Source organism: Hippopotamus amphibius, chromosome 1, assembly GCF_030028045.1.
Source record: "Hippopotamus amphibius kiboko isolate mHipAmp2 chromosome 1, mHipAmp2.hap2, whole genome shotgun sequence".
Classification (NCBI taxonomy): Eukaryota; Metazoa; Chordata; class Mammalia; order Artiodactyla; family Hippopotamidae; genus Hippopotamus; species Hippopotamus amphibius.
The window spans coordinates 199,959,950-199,978,792 of record NC_080186.1 but is presented as its reverse complement, the minus strand read 5'-3'; the positions used below and the strand labels follow the sequence as shown (position 1 = coordinate 199,978,792).

The 18,843-nt window shown below is 46.8% G+C and overlaps 1 protein-coding gene across 2 annotated transcripts; it reads right to left on the bottom strand.

The window, feature by feature from the left end:
• Window positions 1-3,962: 3,962 nt before the first annotated feature.
• Window positions 3,963-13,290, bottom strand: GLRX (glutaredoxin). 2 transcript variants are annotated; one of them, XM_057738849.1, is made up of 3 exons: window positions 12,961-13,290; window positions 6,769-6,888; window positions 3,963-5,163 (listed from the first exon to the last, which is right to left on the bottom strand). In XM_057738849.1, exons 1-2 carry the CDS (start codon window positions 13,165-13,167, stop codon window positions 6,775-6,777), a joined length of 321 nt encoding a protein of 106 aa, XP_057594832.1. In that variant the 5' UTR covers window positions 13,168-13,290; the 3' UTR covers window positions 3,963-5,163; window positions 6,769-6,774. The 2 variants fall into 2 exon arrangements, with proteins under 2 accessions (XP_057594832.1, XP_057594824.1); XM_057738841.1 differs by having other exon boundaries at window positions 3,965-5,168; window positions 12,961-13,280.
• Between the last annotated feature and the right edge of the window lie 5,553 nt (window positions 13,291-18,843).

Here is an 18,843-nt window from a genome sequence, read left to right as displayed (position 1 = left end):
GGCAGAAGACCTAAATAGGCATTTCTCCAAAGAAGACATACGGATGGCCAAGAGGCACATGAAAAGCTGTTCAACATCATGAATTATTAGAGAAATGCAAATCAAAACTACAGTGAGGTATCACCTCACACAGGTTAGAATGGGCATCATCAGAAAATCTACAAACAGTAAATGCTGGAGAGGGTGTGGAGATAAAGGAACGCTCTTGAGTTGCTGGTAGGAATGTAAATTGATACAGCCACTATGGAGAACAGTATGGAGGTTCCTTGCAAAACTAAAAATAGAACTACCATATGACCCAGCAATCCCACTACTGGGCATATACCCAGAGAACACCATAATTCAAAAAGACACATGCACTCCACCATTCATTGCAGCACTATTTACAATAGCCAGGACATGGAAGCAACCTAAATGTTCATCAACAGATGAATGGATAAAGAAGATGTGGTACATACATACAATGGGATACTACTCAGCTGTAAAAAGCAATGAAATTGGGACATTTGTAGAGACATGGATGGACCTAGAGACTGTCATACAGAGTGAAGTGAGTCAGAAAGAGAAAAACAAATATCGTATGTTAGCACATGTATGTGGACTATAGAAAAATGGTACAAATCAACCAGTTTGCAAGGCAGAAATAGAGACACAGATGTAAAAGACAAACATGTGGACACCAAGTGGGGAAAGCAGTGAGGGTTGGGGGGGGAATGAATTGGGAGACTGGGATACCAAATTGTACACTCTAAATATATGCAGTTTATTGTAAAAAATAAAAAAATAAAAAAGTTTAAAAATAAGAAAAGAAAAAACAAGTTAAAAAAAAATCTTAGTCTCAGCAAGGTAAGGTACTGCATTCATGAAACAAAAACAATTCTAGAAAATAAAGGAACATTCAAATAACATTGAAAAATTATTGAAAGCTAAAAACATTATCAGAAATTAAAAACTTCATAGAAAAATAAGGAGGTAAAGGTGAGTAAATCCCTCAGAAAAAAAGGTAGAAAATACAGCAAAAACTAGAGGACAAGTCCAGGAAAGCCAATATCTTATTGCTAGAAGTTCCAGAAGGAGGACACAAAGAAAATGGAGGGTATGAAAGTATCCATAAAACAATCCAATAAAATTTCCAGTGGGCCCTTCAAACCTCCAAGTAGCCCCCAAAATGTATGAAAATAGACCCTCCCCGAGGCACATCACTGTGGTATTTAAAGGGAAGATTTTGTAAGTTTCCAGAGTGTAAAACAAATAAGAAAACCAAACAGGTCATCCACAAAGGATCAAGAATCAGAATGGCTTCAGACCTCTTAAGAGCAGCACTGAAAGCAAAAGACCATAAACAGTGTCTTCAAACTTCCAGAGGAAGATGACTTCCAACTAGAAGCTCTGTCCATGTGAACTAGCAATCAAATATCAGTCAAATAAAAATATTTTCAGACAAGCAAGGTTTCAAAAAGTTTACTTCCCATTCTCTCTTTCTTAAAACCTATGGAGGATATATGGTCCTCCAAAATGAAAAAGATTAAAAAAGAAAAAAATACAATCTGCTAATTTCCCTTTGATATTCATTCTCCCCTTCTTTTTTCTTTTTTAGCATGTATTTATTCAAAATAAACAACTTTTTATTGAAGTTTAGTTGATTTACGACATTTTGTTAGTTTCAGGTGTACAGCAAAATGATTCATTTATACATACATGTATATATATATATGCTTTTTCAGATTATTTTCCATTGTTGGTTATTATAAGATATTGAACATAGTTCCCTCTGCTATACAGTAGGTCCTTGTTTATGTATTTCGTGTATAGTAGTGTGTATTTGTTAATCCCACACTCCTAATTTTCTTGTGGTGTATACCTCCCTATGCTTTAGCTGGGTGGGGGGCTTCCCAGCAGCGATACCATTGTCTAGTGTCACCCGCAGCTAAGTGGGGCCAAAGACTAAGTTCTGGCCGATGGGGTGTGAGCAGAAGTGGTGCTTACAACTCCTGGCTTGATCGTGACTTCACAGAGCAAAGCCACCTGCCAGCCTCCGAACTGTTATGAGAGAAATCAGCGTCCGTCATAATATTATGTCCTTGTTACAGCAGTTTAGCTGTAACAAACGTATACGGGGTGTGGAAAACAGGAGATCCAAGTCAGGATAGAGAGCCGTGGCATCCCCAGGATGACGGTGAAGGGAGATCCCAGGAAGAGAGCTGTGCTCCCAGGTGGACAGCAGCCAGGCCAGACTGGAGCAGTGAGAGTCACCATGCTGAGAGCTCAGCTGTTGTCTTTCTTTTTACACTTGCGCACAGAGTGTTTAAATGAGCCTGAAGCAGATCCTTAGCTGAACTTAGCTTGCCCCGTGCTGATGACATTGCTGTTCTCCACGCCACACCCTTGGCCGGTTGAGGGGGTGTGGGCTTGCCACGCTCCCGTGGACGTGGTGTACTTGGACCCGCTCCGGAAAGCTGGAGCTGGGCCCCGGAAGCAGAAAATGCGGAGCAGCCCGTTTCCGTTACAAGTTTCCGGGGGATGCCCAGGACCTGTTCTTACAATAACCTCCCTTGCCGGGCGGTGCCTGGTGTTCCCAAGGGCTCATTGGGGACCACCCCTCCTGTAAACGCCCAGGGAAACAGAAGCCAGTCTGTGACTCAGAGCCTCTGTTCAGCTTATCTTCTCCCGGGGCCCTTCCTCTGACGGTGAGAGTATTGCCCTTTCCTTGCACAGCTCGGTTGGTGTTTGCTGTTGCTTTTCAAAACTAAAATGTATCGCTGAGGGATACTGTAGGGAGTAAAACTATAAGTCAGAATGATTACAACAAAAATGAGCTAGAGATCATCTCTCTGAAGGGAAGGAGGGGATACATTGGGAAGGGGGACATGGGCCTCTACAGGACTTGTTTTTTTATTTCTTTGGCCGTGCTGCGTGGCATGTGGGATCTTAGTTCCCTGACCAGGGATGAAACCCACACCCCCTGCATTGGCAGCATGGAGTCCTAACCACTGGACAGCCAGGGAAGTCCTGGGTCTCCAAGGTGCTTTATCAGTACGTTGAAAGCGTGCTGTTATATGGGTGCTTTATTTCTTAACTTTGGAAGCAGATACGTGGGTGTTTGTTTAAATAGAACTATGCATTCTATATATTCTTACATATGTCTAATACATTTTACAGTATTTCTGAATAGCTTAAATACCTATGAAACTGATAAATGTGTGGCCAGGACCGGGGTTTGGGAGGGGTGGAGTAGTGTTGTAGTGTTGTTTGACATTTTAAACCACATACATATATTGCTTTGATAAAATAGAACCTCTGTGCTAGAAACTAGGCATATGAAGATTTTTACGTTGAGGCTAATGCCTTTGAGAATTTCTGAATCTGGCAAGAGACCAGTACAGATGATTAACTACAATATGACCTGATGAGAGTTGTAACGTAGCTTATATGCAGAGTGCTTTAGGATTACAGAAGAGGGAGCAATGACTTTTTTTTTAGTCAAAAGGCAGTGAGAGGAGAAGGTAGGTCCACAGGGGAGAGTCTGTAAATCAGGCCTTGAAGGCAGGTTTAAAAGAACAAAGGAAAAGAAAGGGTGTCTCAGGAGGAAGGAACACAATGAGCAAGGACACAGAAATGTGGAAGAAAGAGCAGGCAAGTGGTCTGGAGGTGATCAGGGACCGTGCAGTTTGCACACTGCACCGCCTCCAGGGGTGGCATTCATGGTGTTGTGCAGTGTGTAACCTGCACGATCATCCACGGCCGTCTGGTTGAAGGGAGTGGTTAGGGTGCATAAGGGAGGGGAGAGGAAGCCAAAAGTACGAGTGTTAGGAGAGAAATGGAAAAATAGAGTGTGAAATGAAAAAGACTATTATTGGATCCTAAACATTATTCAGTAGGCTAGTGAAATATTGAATATTTCAATATTCAAATTATGAAATTTGCAAAATCACACCAACTGTTTGTACTCAGTGAAGGACAATAGCACGTGCCTTTATTTATAATGGCAGGGGACAGACATGAAAAAAGCTTTCGATTGGTATCTTTTGCATTATGTCTTGAGAACAGAAAAGAATTGGACAAAAATCACTGTGTAGTCCATGGGTACTTCTTTATTAGAGAAGAAATGAACCATTCACACTAGAGACTACAAAAAGAAATTAATCTTGCAATTCTAGAACAACCTTCACAATAAGGAGTTCTTAAATTTTCATAGAATGAGGGGAGAAAAAGGAGAGAAAATCATTTAGAACAGTGTTTCCCAAATTTGGCTACTTTCACAGACATTCTTGGGGAAGGGGGAATATAAGGTTTCTACATAACATTTAAAATTTTATGTTTTACTTTTACTTATAATCTAAACAAATTAGTACACACTTGTTCAGGATTCCCTGGCCAAGCATCTTATACAACAAGAGTGTTGCCACGTGATCACAGCATCTGCATTTATACCTCTGATCTCTGTGGCACAAAGTGAAGACCAACCGTGCTTAACTTTTCATGTGGCATATCTAAGTTGAGTGCTCAGACCCTTCACGGAATTGTTGAACATTTCCTGTGAGATCTGTGAGTTGTCAAGGTTCAGAACACTGGTTCACAGCAGTGATTCTCAAAGTAGGAGGGGGTGGGGTGGGGATGGTGGCTAGGGAGACACCCTTTGAAAAAGCACATTCAAAATACCTATTGATTTCATAATACAAATTTATAAAGTCGAACAATAATTTTCAGACAGTGGCAGAAAACCAACTATAGTTTCATCCTGTATGCTTGGTTGAGAAACAGTGGCGTGGAGGTAGAGTCGTCCCAGCACATGGAGAACACTTAGTCAGGAACATGTGCCAAGGAGAAGAAACCTCTTCTGGGTCAGTGAGTGAATCCTAAGTGTTGTCATGGTCTTTTGGAACCAAAGGGCCAATCCACAAGAAACCTGAGACATCCATCAGACTTCTCTGACCTATCATTTGGGGCAAGTTGGTCCACTTTTAATACTGAGTCAAAAGAAGAAAAAGCTGGTTTTGCCCCCCCAAATACCCCCCTCACTTTATTTGGGCTAATGTATTTCAGGATTTTAAGTAAACAGTTTCTGTGGCTGGGTAAAGGCAGCCCCAGGTCCATCCTCCAGGAAGTGCAGTCATTATCTGCAGTGCCGTCCAGCTCTCAAGGGGGATATCAGCCTGGGGTCTGCTTTGCTAGGAAAAAAACACAAAGAACTGCACTTTCTTGGCAAGATCAATTCCCCTCATTTCCCTTTCATTACCAGAACACTTACTCTTGCTATCTAAACACAGTCGGTTACAGATGGCCTTGGAAGTTGCCAGTAGAGTACTGAGAGCATGATATGCTGATGGACAGTGCAAATAAAGAGACCCGGTGAATATGGGGGACTCTAAGACACACCCCAACAGAGAGGTAGTTGGGAAAATGGTATTTCCCACCCTCCCAGGAAAGTCGTAAGTTTTCTTTCGTTCTCAATCTAAGCCTAAATTTGCTAAAATGTGTTCCAGAATAGGAAACATTTGGAGCCACAGTTAATTGGGTTTTTGAGTGCTTTAGTGCATGGGGTGAGGCCAGAAAGCTAACCCAAACGAACAGTGTTTACTTGCTGGGATGGTGTTGTCGAATTGTGATTAAAGGTTTACAGTATTGACTGTTTTATTTCAAGGAATTCAGTTGCATTTTTCAGACCCTGTTTTTTTCACTTCTGTTGCTATTCTGAGTAACCACCACCAATTATATGTACTCATTGGTCAACAGTTAGTTATTAATTAGTGGGCAATAAAATACCCTTCAAAGAACATTTTAATTTGAACACCCTAAGTTTCTCCTTTGGCTTAAAAACAAACAGAATCTTTCCAGGTGTGAGTCAGTGGAATTGGCCTGTTGAGAAGCTAGCTTGCATTAACAAGAGCTGGGGGGACGGGAACCCATCAGACCCCAAAGGTATCTTGGTTCCTTTCCGAAGAATTCCCCACCCTATGTTTTTCTATTCAGTCAAAGTTCTCCTTCAGGTTACAGTTTTCGAAAACTTTGTCATTTGGGAAGCCAATTAGATTGAATTGGCTTGCAGGGTGAACACAGGTAAAGCAAATATTACCTTGATTTCACACGGCACTTAGAATAGGCCAGGTTGCTTACCACGGCCTGTGTGCTCTGGGCCCTGCCCACAGTAGTTTCACTACCTTTCCTTCGTACTGCACTTCACTCAGTCTGCTCTTGCTTGCTTTCCGTTCCTTGACTATTCCATACTTGTTGTCACCTCAGGGCCTCTGTACTTGCTATTCCTTCTGCCTGAAAAGCTCTCCTGCTTCATCTTTACACGGCTGTCTCCTTGTCAATCAGGTCTCGGCTCAACCAGCCCCCTTGAAAAAGGCCTTCCCTCGCCACATTCGCTCAGTTTGCTCCCCACCCCCCTGCCATGTTTTATCAAGCTATTCATTTGTTTTAGGAACTATTTACTTGCTTGTCTTTGATCTGTCTACCTTTCTAGATTATAAGTTCCACATTATCCTTTTGTTCACCTCTGTATTCCCAGCGCCTCGAACAGTGTTTGGCACCTAGTAAGTGCTAAATAAATATTTCTTAAATGAAGGTTAAGTGAAAAGCTTTCCTCCCCTTGATGCAATTAATCTGTTTGTAAAGTGGGAAACTCACACTTGACGTCACATTCTTCAAATCACCCCAAATCATTCTTTCCCTAGCCAGAGTGCCTTCCGAGATTGTGATAATACATGGCAGAAGAATTCCACCATCTCTCAGTGCTCCTGGCCCAGCATCCCACCTGTCACTCACCTGTAATTATTGTAGAGCTCCAATTTGCTTTAGCTTTGTCAACAGTTCCCCTTTCTCATGCATATTTACTAGGTCACTGCATCCACCTATGCACTCTTTACCGATGAAGACCCGAGGTACCTGCAAAAGCAAACAAGCCAGGACATTTAGGGAACTTCATTATTAGTTTAGACATTTTATCCTTCCTCTAAACCTTTCCCATGATCCAAAACTTTTCAAATCACTTTACAGCCTCCTCATGTATACTCTTTCAGGGAAGAACTTTATTATAAGCATAAAATTATTCATTCAAGAATGTTTTTAAGCCAAGATGCTTTTCAAATTGGATGTTCTGTGTGTGTGAGATTGTCTGACTTGTCAGTGATTTAAAAATTTCACTCTACAGAAACACCTTTCAGGGAAAGAGTTTTGGTTGGCTGCAGCTAGACCACCCTGGTTGAATTTTGGCTTCTTTGCAGCTGGGACCACACCTGAGCCCTTACACTGAGCCATGGCAACCAAGAAGGAGTTTGTTTCTAAGTACAGCTGGAAAAGTATTTGCATCAGTTCTCTGTCCCTGATTTTAGACTCACAGTTTATTAGAATCGTCTTTCTTTTGTGAGCTCTGTCCTCAGCTGGGGAAGGGGTGGTGGTGTCTGAATCTCCTTCTTTAATACCTGGCCTATCATAAGATGTCTAAGTGCTGCAGCCCTGGGAGCAAGGACATGCATCTGCTTTGGTTTCACACCTGGCATCGGTGGGTCGCCCAGGGCCAGCCAGGCTAACACAGTCATGCTACCTGTTGAATACCTTCATCTCGAGCCAAACTCAGGCTCCCCCGCTGCTGCTAGGTGAGGCACATTCTAGGATTCTAGAGGGCTCTTAGGAGGAGGAAGGAGGAGAAAGTCCTTTCACCTTGGCTCAGACAAACTCCAGGCCAAGGCTGTTACAGAAAGGCTGATGGGCAGTGAAGAAACAAGCACAATGCAGGTCCCCTGAGTGGTCAGGAGCGAGCAGGTCCTCTCCCAGAACACTGGGAACATAGTTTCAAAGCTTTAGACTTTCCTCAGAAGGCATAGTAATTCAGATGCATTTTTTAAATTAACGTGTAGTTGATGCACAATATAAGGTTCAGGTGTACAACAGAGGGATTCACAATTTTCATAAATTGTTCCATTTACAGTTATAAAATATTGGCTGTGTTCTCTGGGCTGTACCATATATCCTTGTCGCTTATTTTATGCAAAATAGTTTGTGCTTCTTAATCTGCTCCCCCTGTATTGCCCCTCCTCCCTTTCCTCTCCCCACTGGTAACCACTAATTTGTTCTCTTTCTCTGTGACTCTGCTTCTTTTTTGTTATATTCATTTGGTTTGTTGTAGTTTTTTAGGTTCCACATAGAAGTGATATCATACAGTATTTGTCTTTCTCTGTTGGACTTATTTCACTTAGCATAATTCCCTCCATGTCCACCCATGTTGTTGCAAATGGCAAAATTTCATTCTTTTTTATGACTGAGTAGTATTCCATTGTAGATATACCCCATCTTCTTTACCCATTCATCTGTTCATGGACACTCAGGTGACTTCTGTATCTTGGAAATTGTAAATAATGCTGCTATGAACATTGGGGTGCATGTTCAGATGAATTTTTTTCTAAGTGAGAGAGTTGAGAAAAAGGGCTGAATTATTTCAGAGACGTCCTTACCATATTTTTATTAAGAAGGGGGTGTGGGTGGAAGTAGGCTTTAAAAATTAAGGCCCCAAATTGAAAGAATCCTGCACTACACTGCCACGACTATTTCCTGTGTCCTGGGAGTGGGGAAGAACACACCGGACCTGTGTTCCAGAGAGACAGCCTGGTAACGTCCTCCTCCGTCCCAGAAGGTGCCACTAGCCCCCCCTGCACTGCATGCCTGTGTGGGGACTTTGCAAATGGAAGTGCCATCAAGGCAGCATTGGTCTTTCACCAGCTGAAAGAATTTGCAAATATGTGAGGTGAGAAACCTAACTTTCCCCCTCGATCCTGGCCATTATTTTAGAGAAAAGAAAACACCTCTCCAGTCGTTGGGGGCCTTTTGGCTTCTATCTCCCCGAGAACAGTTGGCTGTGGTCAGTTGCAATGGTAAATAAAACAGAAGCCTAATGTAATTCCGATGTAATTATAACACAGGGCTCCTTCTGTTGAAGGCACTGCCTAAAGGAGTAAAACTCAGCTGAGCTTTAAATAAGGACGAGCTGTATTCATACCTGAACTCCTATCATTTTCAGAAAGAACTGAGCAACTGTCACTCCTGCTGCTTGCCACATCTCCACCTTTGGCCAGGGTGCTGGCCCAGGGGGTTTGAGTTCAGTTAGTTGGAGAGGAGGCCCTGAGGAGTAAGGAGTCGTCTCCTTAGGCAGCTGTCCTCAATCTTGAGCCCTGCATCAGAACCGCAGCGCGCTTCTTACAACACAGATTTCTACTCCTTCCCCCCAAATTTCTGACCCAGGAGGTCTGGGTTGAGGCTCAAGAATTTGCATTTTGACAAGTTCCCAGGGGCTGCTGACTCTCAGGGACCACATTTGCAAACCACTGGTTGGCAGTGATAGCAGTTCATTCCTCCTGGGGTAACTGAGGCTTCGGAAACCCACAGCCCTACAGCAGCCCCCAGCCGCCTGAGGCAGGCCCTGAAACAAGATCGGCCGGAGTTCTGTGCACACCATCTGGCACACAAGCTGGCTTGCCTGAGAGCTGAAAGCCCCCATTGCCCTTATACCCACTCTCTAGGTGAGGCAACAGCAAAATGACATTGAAGCCCCTAGTTATCAGCTCCCCCAAAGCAAACTGAACTGCAGGTTGCACAGGAGAGTGTGGGAGGCTGTGGTGACAAAACAGGAAGCTGTTGATGCAGCTGAGGAAGGAAGAGGAGACTTGTCCACTGTGCCCTCACCTCCTGGCCCATCCCCCTCTTCGGAGGAACGTGAGTCTGTTACTATCAAGAAGCAGAGAACAGCCACCATAAAAGCAAGCTTGGGAATTCTGGGGCCCTTCCTCTCCCGGAGCTTTGTCCAGCCCCAGCCCCAGCCCCAGCCAGGGGGCATCCTCTGTGCTCTGGTGTTACTCAGAAGCTCCCAACACCCTGCAGAACCTCCTTGGCTACTCCCTGGTACAAACCACCCTCTTTTCTCATCTGAATTACTGCTGTAGCCTCCAGAGGTCTCCCAGCTTCAGCCCTCACCCTGGCCTTCCAGCTTTCTCTTTCCCCATAGCCACTAGAGCACCCCTTTCAAAATCAAGTCAGACAAGGTTATTCCTCTGCTCTAAACCCTTCAGTGGCATCTCTTCTCCTGTCACAAGCACAGTCCGTGTGATAGCTTGAAAGGCCTTGCCAACCTATACCCTGTGATCTCTCGGACCTCATCTCCTCCTAACTCATAATGTCCCACCCATACAGGCCTCCTTGCCAGACACACTTCTACTCCAGGACCTTAGCACTTGCTGTGCCCACTGCCTGGAATGCTCTACCCCTACATGTCCACGTGCCTTGATCCCTAACTCCCTTGAGACATCTACTAAAATTAGTGAGGCCCTGATGACTCCATTTAAAATTGTACCTTCCTGTCTACAGCCTACCTCCTTTTCCTACCTGGTTTTTCTCCATAGCACACACCACTTACCACCTTCCAACATACTGCATTTACTAGAATGTAAGTTCCACAAAGGCAGGAATTTTTGTTTGTTCTGTTCATGGCAGTATTTCCAGTGTCCAGAAAAGTGCCTAGTATAGTAGGTGCTTAAAAATATTTGTTGTATCCAGCAAAATTATCCTTCAAAAGCAAAGGAGAAAAAGACTTTCTCACAGAAACAAAAATTAAAGGAATTTGTTGCCCAAAGATCTGCCTTATCAGGAATGTTCAAAGACATTCTTCAGAGAGAAGGAAGATGATAGAGGTCAGAAACTTGGATTTACGTAAAGAGAGAACATGAGGGATGGAGTAAGTGAAGGCACTGGTCTAGGAGCTGTGGCTACAGTGAAACCAAAACCGGTTTCTCCAAGTGCGTGGCCTGATTGAAGGCCTACGTTTCTGTAATCAGTCAAGTCTTGCTGGGCTGCTACTATTTGCACAGCACCACAGGCATCACAGGATAAGCAAGGTGGCGACAGCTCTCAAGGTTTCCAGTCTCTTCCAACAGAAACCCTTTGCTGTTAGTAATCATGAAGTATACAACTTTAAAGGATTTGTTCTTCCCCTTGGAGGAATGCATTCGGGGCTCAAGAACCTGTGAAAAATATTTTGAAAAATTCAAAAACAAACTTAAAAGACCACTAGAAGAAAACGTGTTGCTTTACCATGAATTGGGGAAAAAAAGTTGTTGAATGAATGCGTGAAGAGGTTGGTTTTTGCTGCTAGAGGTATAGGTGCTGCCAGGCTGAAAGCTGTAGCTCCCAAACCTTATTGCAAATTGGAATTACCTTTCTGTTTTCTTGATAGGAGATAAACTCTATTTTCACGTCCAGATTTTTTGAGGTATAACTGACTAATAAATATGTGTGTATTTAAGGTGTACAGTGTCATGATTTGATACACCTACACTACATTATGAAATGATTACCAAGTTAATTAACATACCCATCACCTCGCAGCTGCCATTGGCATCTGTGTGTGGTGAGAACACAAGATCTAATCTCGTAGCAAATTGCAAGCATACAATACAGTTGTACTAACTGTAGTCACCATGCGGGACATTACATCCCCAGAACTTATTCATCTTATAACTCAATGTTTGTATCCATGTCCTAGGGATCTTCAAAACTACTGATGCCTGACTGCCACCGCCCATACTGTGATTCAGTGGCATGGGGTGTGACTTGGGTATTGGGAATTTTTTTTTTTTTTAAAGCTGTTCAGGTGATTCTAATGTGCAGTAACATTTGGGAACCTCTGGCCCAGAGGGATCCCTCACACTGGGGGCCATGGCAGTCCTTGCACTGCCCTTTCCCTCACAGGGCCCGAGCAGCCTGTCCAGCTGGAGGTCCAGCTGGAAGTCCAGCCGAGCAGCACGAGGCTGTCTCGCCATTGTGTTCTCTGCTCCAGGACCCTCCAGAGACTAGGGTGCTCGGCTCACAGCGGGGGCCCTGAAAACAACAGGGTAACGTGTTCTGCCTCCCTCTGCACCAGGATGCTGATTTCTGACTGGAGAGGTAGGGAGAAACAGCCTCCCAGGCTTTACACTGAGAAGCCAGAAAAAAAACACTGAAAGTCAAACTAAACCTGAACTAGGATCTGTGCTTTGGCAAACACTACGTCCTAGAATGTGCTTCCTGAAAGGGATCTTGGGTGAGCTGATGGGATGTTACCCACCACCATGCCCCCATCCCAGCACCTGGACTGATACTGGTGATCTGGTTGGCTGGCCATGCTGCCGGGAGCCCTGGGTGCTGAGGAAGAGGAAGCCCTGTCAGGGAGGAGAGCAGTTCTTAGGGTCCCACTGTCTACTCACAGCAAAAGGGACATAGAGATCACCTTCTCCAGCCTGGTGTTGCAGCCAGGAGGTCCCTGAGAGTCACAGGGGTGGTGACTTGCCAGGATCACATAGCAAGCCACTGTGAGAGCCACCTGGAACTCTGGACTCTGGACTCTCTAACATGACAGGCCTGGAAATATCCCGTAATTAGATCAGGAAGCAATAATGAGCTGTTAGATTTTTCCAGTGGGAGGACTTAGATAAGATATGGAAGAATGAGCAAATTAGGTTAAGGTTAAAGAGAGCCTAGAGAAAAGACTGAAGGATAGCAAATCCCACTTGGCCCTGTGACCACACAGGAAAGAGTGCACACGATTCTTGTTCAACAACAGAAATGTACGGATCACACTTGGCCCCTCCACCCTTCCTTCACCCCAGCCCTGCGAGCTCAAACTGTCCGTGCTTAACGCAGCGACTGCAGATAGCTCCTCAGTGACTCCCGGACGGCGGCTGGGCCCTCCGACCCCGACGCCCAGCACGATCAGCTGTGCTCCCTCCTCTGGGCTGAGAGCACCGTTGGCCGAAGTCCAGCCGCCCATTCAAGGAAGCAGTGTCTTCTCGGGCGCCCTCCCCCACCCTGCACAGCCCTCCAGCCGCCTGGAGGGACGGAGCCCTAGCGGCGTCTTAGAGAAAGGCACAGCCCCAACAAGAAAAAGGAACCCGGGAGCCTTTCCCCCAACCTTTTAGAACGAAACCCCAGGCTCACCGTTCTGGCTCCTGTGAGTTGTTGCAGATAATCTTGAATCTCGTTGGTGTTAGCATTGGCTGTGATATCGACAAATTCCAAAAGCCCTTGTTTGAAGGGCAGTTGGCTGAGGAGATTCTGGGCCCTTCTGCAGTAGGGGCAGGTGGGCTTTATGAACACAACCACCTTCCCAGGCTGGATTTTGCTGTTCACAAAAGCTTGAGCCATGCTGACAGGCTGCTGCCTCCCGGGGAGGAAACCTCGATCGCAGGTACTGCTCGGGAGTAAAGCGGTGGCCCGGCCAGCTGGCTCTTATTTAAAGGCACCTCCCTGGAGGAGGAGTTTGCCCGGTAGCGTGCTCGATTTTTAAAGGGCCAGCCCTGAAGTCATGTCAGCGTGGAGTGATTCACCAGCTAGAGCTCCGGGGGAACGCACGCTGGTCTGTTATCATCGATCGCTGTGACCAGGGTGTCATGGTCCTCAGGCCTTTCAGGCGCGCCCGCTCTTGGGAAGAGGAACAGAGTCACGGCACGCTCTGGGGAGGCAGAACGTGTGCACACCCGCCCCAGGGAGGAGGCCGAGCAGGCAGCCAGCTCTTAGAGCCAAGCCTTTGTTGTCTCTCTCAGGGACACGGTTTCTAAAAACACGAGCAGAATCATTCAAGAAACAGAACGCACTGAGACCTCTTTACAAGGAGTGACGTTCAGATCGTGACTTTGCGTCCCGTCTTGCTGGGCCTGCACTGTTTGTGGTTGTCGCTGTTTAATGGAATTGGTTCTCCGCTTTTAAACATCTGGAGATTTCACAGAAGCATCTGGACCTGCAACCTCTCTCTGAAAAGTCAGGTCGCCTTCATGTGTGGCAGCAGCTGGGGCTGAGGAGTTGTCCTCTGGAGAGGAGAGGGCAGGCAGTGGCTCAGGTTTGCCCCCCACCCCCGCACGCCCCCGGCCCTGCTGGCTCACACCTTCCGGACACCTGCTGTTCACCCACAAGCGTTTGAGTCTGTGCCCCCTGAGCAGCAGTGAAGCATGGAAGCGAATTCAAGAATTCCACCACAAACCCGAATTTCACGCTGCACATCCAAGGAAGGTCTTTGTCTCTGTTTGACCCTTTGTTTGTGACCCTTTGTTTTCACTGTTTGTGAGTCTAAGTGGTGTGAAGACTCAGCACATTCTGCTGCGTGTTATAAGACACTGTAGGACCTGATGCTCTTCCCTGTGGTGCCTGTGCTCCCGAGGCGGGGAGGGGCAGGCGAAGTCTTTTGTTCTAGGGCCGGTTCTGACCCCTCTGTGTGCAGGAAGTTAAATCAACTAAGCAAGGAAAACCACCTTCTTTAAATGTGAACTATCCTTTTCCCCAGGAAGTTTTACACTGAAACTAGGGCCCAAGCCGGGACTGTACACTCACTCACTGATTGTCCTGTCAGCATCCCAAGCATAGGGTGACTGAGAGAAGGGAAGGAAATTAACTCCCAGAAGCAGCTCTCATTATTATTAAAATTAAATGGCAAAACGAGAAGTCCAGATTCTGAGTCACAGAGAGGGACAAATAAGTGAGATCTCTGTCACCAGAAAGAATGTGCTAGGGCGGGAGGGCTGAGGTGACTGGCCCTCCTTGGACTTGGGACTTTCCAACCAGAGCTTCATTCTGTCTTAAATAAGCTTCTGGCAGAGTCCTTGTCATCTCTCTTCGTTTCCTTCCTTTAGCTCGGACTCCTGTGGCCGGGCCCCTCGCTGAAGCCCAGGGTCCCCTCAGAGCCTCCGGCCCAGGGGTCCCAGCGTGGCACCTGGTACTGTGCTCAGAACCCCCCTCTTCTCAGTGTCTGGGTTAGCCTCTCCCCCTCCGCTGGCTGTTTTTCCTCAGCTTGTGACTCTGGTCAGGTCTCTCCCTTGTTACAGACCACCACCGCCACCTTCCATCTCCTCCCTGCCCTCCGCCTGCTTCCTGCCCTTGCCAGACAGCCAAGTATCATAGGACCCGCTGTTATGCCTGCTGTCTGAACCTGAGCCGTCTCCCACCCTCTCCTCACGTCAATGCCGTCTGACCTCTCTATCAACCATTCTGCTGAACTTCCTTTGGCCACTGTCAGTCATGACTGCCACATTGCTGAATCACCTTGCAACAGGTGTCCTGCCTGAGACTCATCCAGAAGTGTGGGTGGGGAGTTTTTGGTAAACTGGTGGCGTGAAACTCCCACAGGTTCTGTTTGCATTAGGTCCCCGGCGGGTTAGGTACCTGGGGCAGAGATCAGGGTGCAGGGGGGCGGGCTCTGTTGTCTGCCCTGCAGCTGAAGCCTAGGGACTGGCGTCTGAAGCCTTGGGACAGGTGGCCATACGATGCAGCCGAAGAAGTCCTTTTCATGAGACAGGGAACACAAACAGGTGGCAAAGTGGGGGTGTCTTATCCAGTAGTCAGAAAAGGCTGTGGCTTCACCTCGGTGAGGAGTTCAGAGCGTCGCATACTCTGTTGCACTGACATCATGGAAGTTCGTAGCTTTGGCTCATCAGGAGTTGGAGCCCAGGGATCCTGGGGGCATTTCAGGGCAGGGAGCCACGGTGGGGGCTGCCGTCCCCGAGTGCTGTGGACGTCGGTGGGGGGGGGGATGTGTGTAAGACACATGAGGACTCTTCTTGGGCCTGTGCTCGACACCCGCAGGCATTCCCAGAAATACTGGGAAGCAAGGACTTTTTTCGAGGGAGTGGAGGCCCTGCTTTGCAGAGAGCTGGTAATAAGCTAAGGATCCATGTGAAATACAGGCTGTTACTATGAACGTGGTCTCATTTGCATCTTAGGCTGATGAGGACTGGGACAGTTTGGCCACCGTTGAACCTTTCTCGGGCTCTTTTGCTTACTTGCTCACTTTGCAGGATTTGACCCTGTAGATGGCTGTCTGTTCCCCCTACCCCCAGCTGTCTTCTTCCCGATGTCGTTTGCAGCTTGATGTCTTTCTTCTTCTTGTATCCCTGGATGTCCTGTCTCAGCCTCTTCCTCAGGAATTTTGCTTACACATGCGGTATATCCTGGGGCTTGGTCCTCTTCTTGCTCTGTGTACACCCTCCTTGAAAGATTTTATCTGCGCATGTGGCTTCAGCTGTCACCTGTTTGTTGATGAGCTCCACAGTTGTTTTTCTCATCCAGAACTCTTTCCTAAGTCTCAGGAACTGATAGTTCATTGCTTACTGAGAAGACCCACCTGGGGTTCCTTAGCATCGCAGCCTGTGTCACCAAAAGAAAAACCCTCCTCTCCTTCCTGTACCTGCTTATCCTTCCAGGACTAGTCATTTACCCATCGCCCAGGGTACAAACCTCGGAGGCATCTTGACTGCCATTCCCTCCTCTGCCCCCTGCTTTTTATTTATGCAGAGGGACCAAACGCTAACAATTTTACCTCCTAAGTAGCTCCCCTGCCTTGGTCCAGCCCTCATCAGTTCTTTGCTTGATCTTGTTAGACCCTCCAACGTGACCTCATTGCCTGGCCTTACACAGCTGCTGGGGTGACCGTTACGTTTGTACATCCTATCATATTCTCTCACTTTCTTAGGAACCTTCCATTTTTCTCTAGGATAAACTCCAGCTTCCCTAGTGAGGATGTGGCCCTGTGTGATTGGTCCCGGCCGTAGCTGTGTCACTGCCTTTGCCCCACAGTTCTCCTTTATCTCAGCTGTATCGAGTCTGAGCCATTGCTCCACTTCTGCTTGCTGCACGTTCACTGCTTTGGACCTTCTCCTCTCTCTGTCCGGGGTGCCCCTGGCCCCCATTTCTGTGTGGCGGACTCCTGCTGGTCCAACACGATCCAGATCATGTGTTGACTCCTCCAGGAAGTACCCGTGAACACAGGTGTCTTTTCCCCACTGGGTTGGGTGCCCCTCAGCTGAGCCCACACATGTTGTACTCTGACTCATCTCATTTCATTGTCATTTTTCATTCCTTTTCTGTCATCTACAGTGAGCTCCCTGAGGGCAGGGAAAGGGCTTTCATCCCTGCATTACCAGAGCCCAGATGCACACTGGTTCTTATCCATCCACTCATGCATCCACCCTACAAACATTTATTAATCAACTACTCTGGGCCACACACAAAGATCACATGCAGCCCCAGCCCTTAGGACTTTAGGTTATAAAGTATTCTAGGTGGTATAGTAGGAGTCTGTATGGGCACTAGGGTAACCAAAAGAAAGTGGTCGTCCCCGCCTGGACGGTGCTTAAGGAAAGGCTGACAAAGATGAGCTAGGCTGCATCTTGAGAGAGGAGATGTTTTTGAGTCTACGAGGTGGGAAAGTACACTTCAGGCAGAGAGAACAGGAAATGCAAGAACATCGTAGAGGGTGCTTGGTGTGAAGTGTAGTCACGTGTGAATAGGGCATGAAGGGTTTGAGGCGGGGAGCGGGAGAGAGACAGCTGGAGAGCAGGCAGGTCATGGCTGTCTTTTCCCAAGCTGAAGAGTAAGGACTTTACATGTGGGCGGTGAGGAGCCATAATAGGTGTATTTTAAGCATGAGCAGATTTGCAGTTCAATGTTTGATGAATTCCACACGTTGTGACATCTCCCATGTAACACAGTGAATGGCTAAATGCAGTTTAACTGCAGAAGGAGTGGTAGGGATGCTGTGAAACAGGCAGACCTTTAGGGTCCCACTGGGGTTTCTTGCTGTCATGTGAACTCAAGACTGTATTCTTCACCGTTCCAAGTGTTTCCCACGTACAGCTCTTACTCTTTTTATTGGCTTCATGGGAGGGCTTTTTCTCCTCTCCTTGACTGAATCATGCCAGGCAAACCAGACTGAGTCCTTTATTACGAATCTCTTTACTAGGGGCCGCAGGAAGGAAGTGGCAGTATGTTTCTCTCTTTTCCCAACTCTTGGTGCCAAGGTAGGATTCAACCGGTCTACTTTGGGATGGTTGTGGTTGGGGAAAGATGGAGGGTTAAGGATTCCCCTTGGGCTCTGACCTGGGTTCCCTCTAAGGGCTTCTAGGGTACTTGGGGAGAAAGCACATAGATTTAGACTTCAGAGCATCATATAAACAAGCAAAATATAATAACTCCAGCTTTTATAGCCCCAGCCTCTAACCAGGTTTATCCGTTTGGATATTTTAGGTAGAAAGTAACAAAATACCCAGTTTACACTGGTTTTCATTAGAGGGGTTTGGTTTCCTTGGCTATCAGGAAGTTGGAGGTAGGAAGTTGGCTCAGAGGCTCAGGATTCCAGGGCTCTGGGTGGGTGTCTCTGTGATTCTCCTGGTCCCCCCTGCCATGACTGCAGGTTGGCTGCAGCTGGTCCAAGCATTCATCCTCGCACAGCTGTGTTCAGAGGAAGGAGGGAGAGGGTGGCCCAGGCAGGGGGTGACACAGGCAGGGCATTCTTCCTCCATACGTCCCCCCAGTACACTTCCCTTCTATCTCCCAGGATGGAGCTGGTTCACATGCCCATCCCAGGGCCTGGGGCTCTCTTCCCTTAGCACAGTGATGTGTGCTTGATACCCGAGTTCTCTGAGCAGCACAAAGAGACAGCACAGCTGTTGGATAATCAACCCGCCTTACTCTCTGGCACATGTGGCACTCTGATTTTATTGTCTACTACCCACTTTCACCATCAAGAGCAGGCATCTGCTTTTCACTGGTGCCTTCTTCCCAAGGCAGCTACTTCAGAGGCGAAGGGATTTTCTGGACTAGTCCATCACTCCTGTATCTACTAGGATGCCTTTGACTGTAAGGAACAGAAACCCCGACTCACACTGGCTTAAATAATGATATTCAAAAAAAACAAAAAAACAAAAAACAGAAGTGTGGAAGTAGCACAGCTTCCGGGCTGGCACAATTGAGTGGCCTCAGCTCCAGTGCCCTGACCTTGCCCATGTGATAGCTTCACCCTCAGCCTGGCGTTGGAATCCCTCATCTCTGTATCCA

Coding starts and splice junctions, on each gene's coding strand:
- GLRX (XM_057738849.1), bottom strand. CDS start 13,167: ATGGCTCAAGCTTTTGTGAACAGCAAAATCCAGCCTGGGAAGGTGGTT. Junction 6,889..12,960: donor AACTCACAGGAGCCAGAACG/GTGAGCCTGGGG, acceptor TTGCTTTTGCAG/GTACCTCGGGTCTTCATCGG.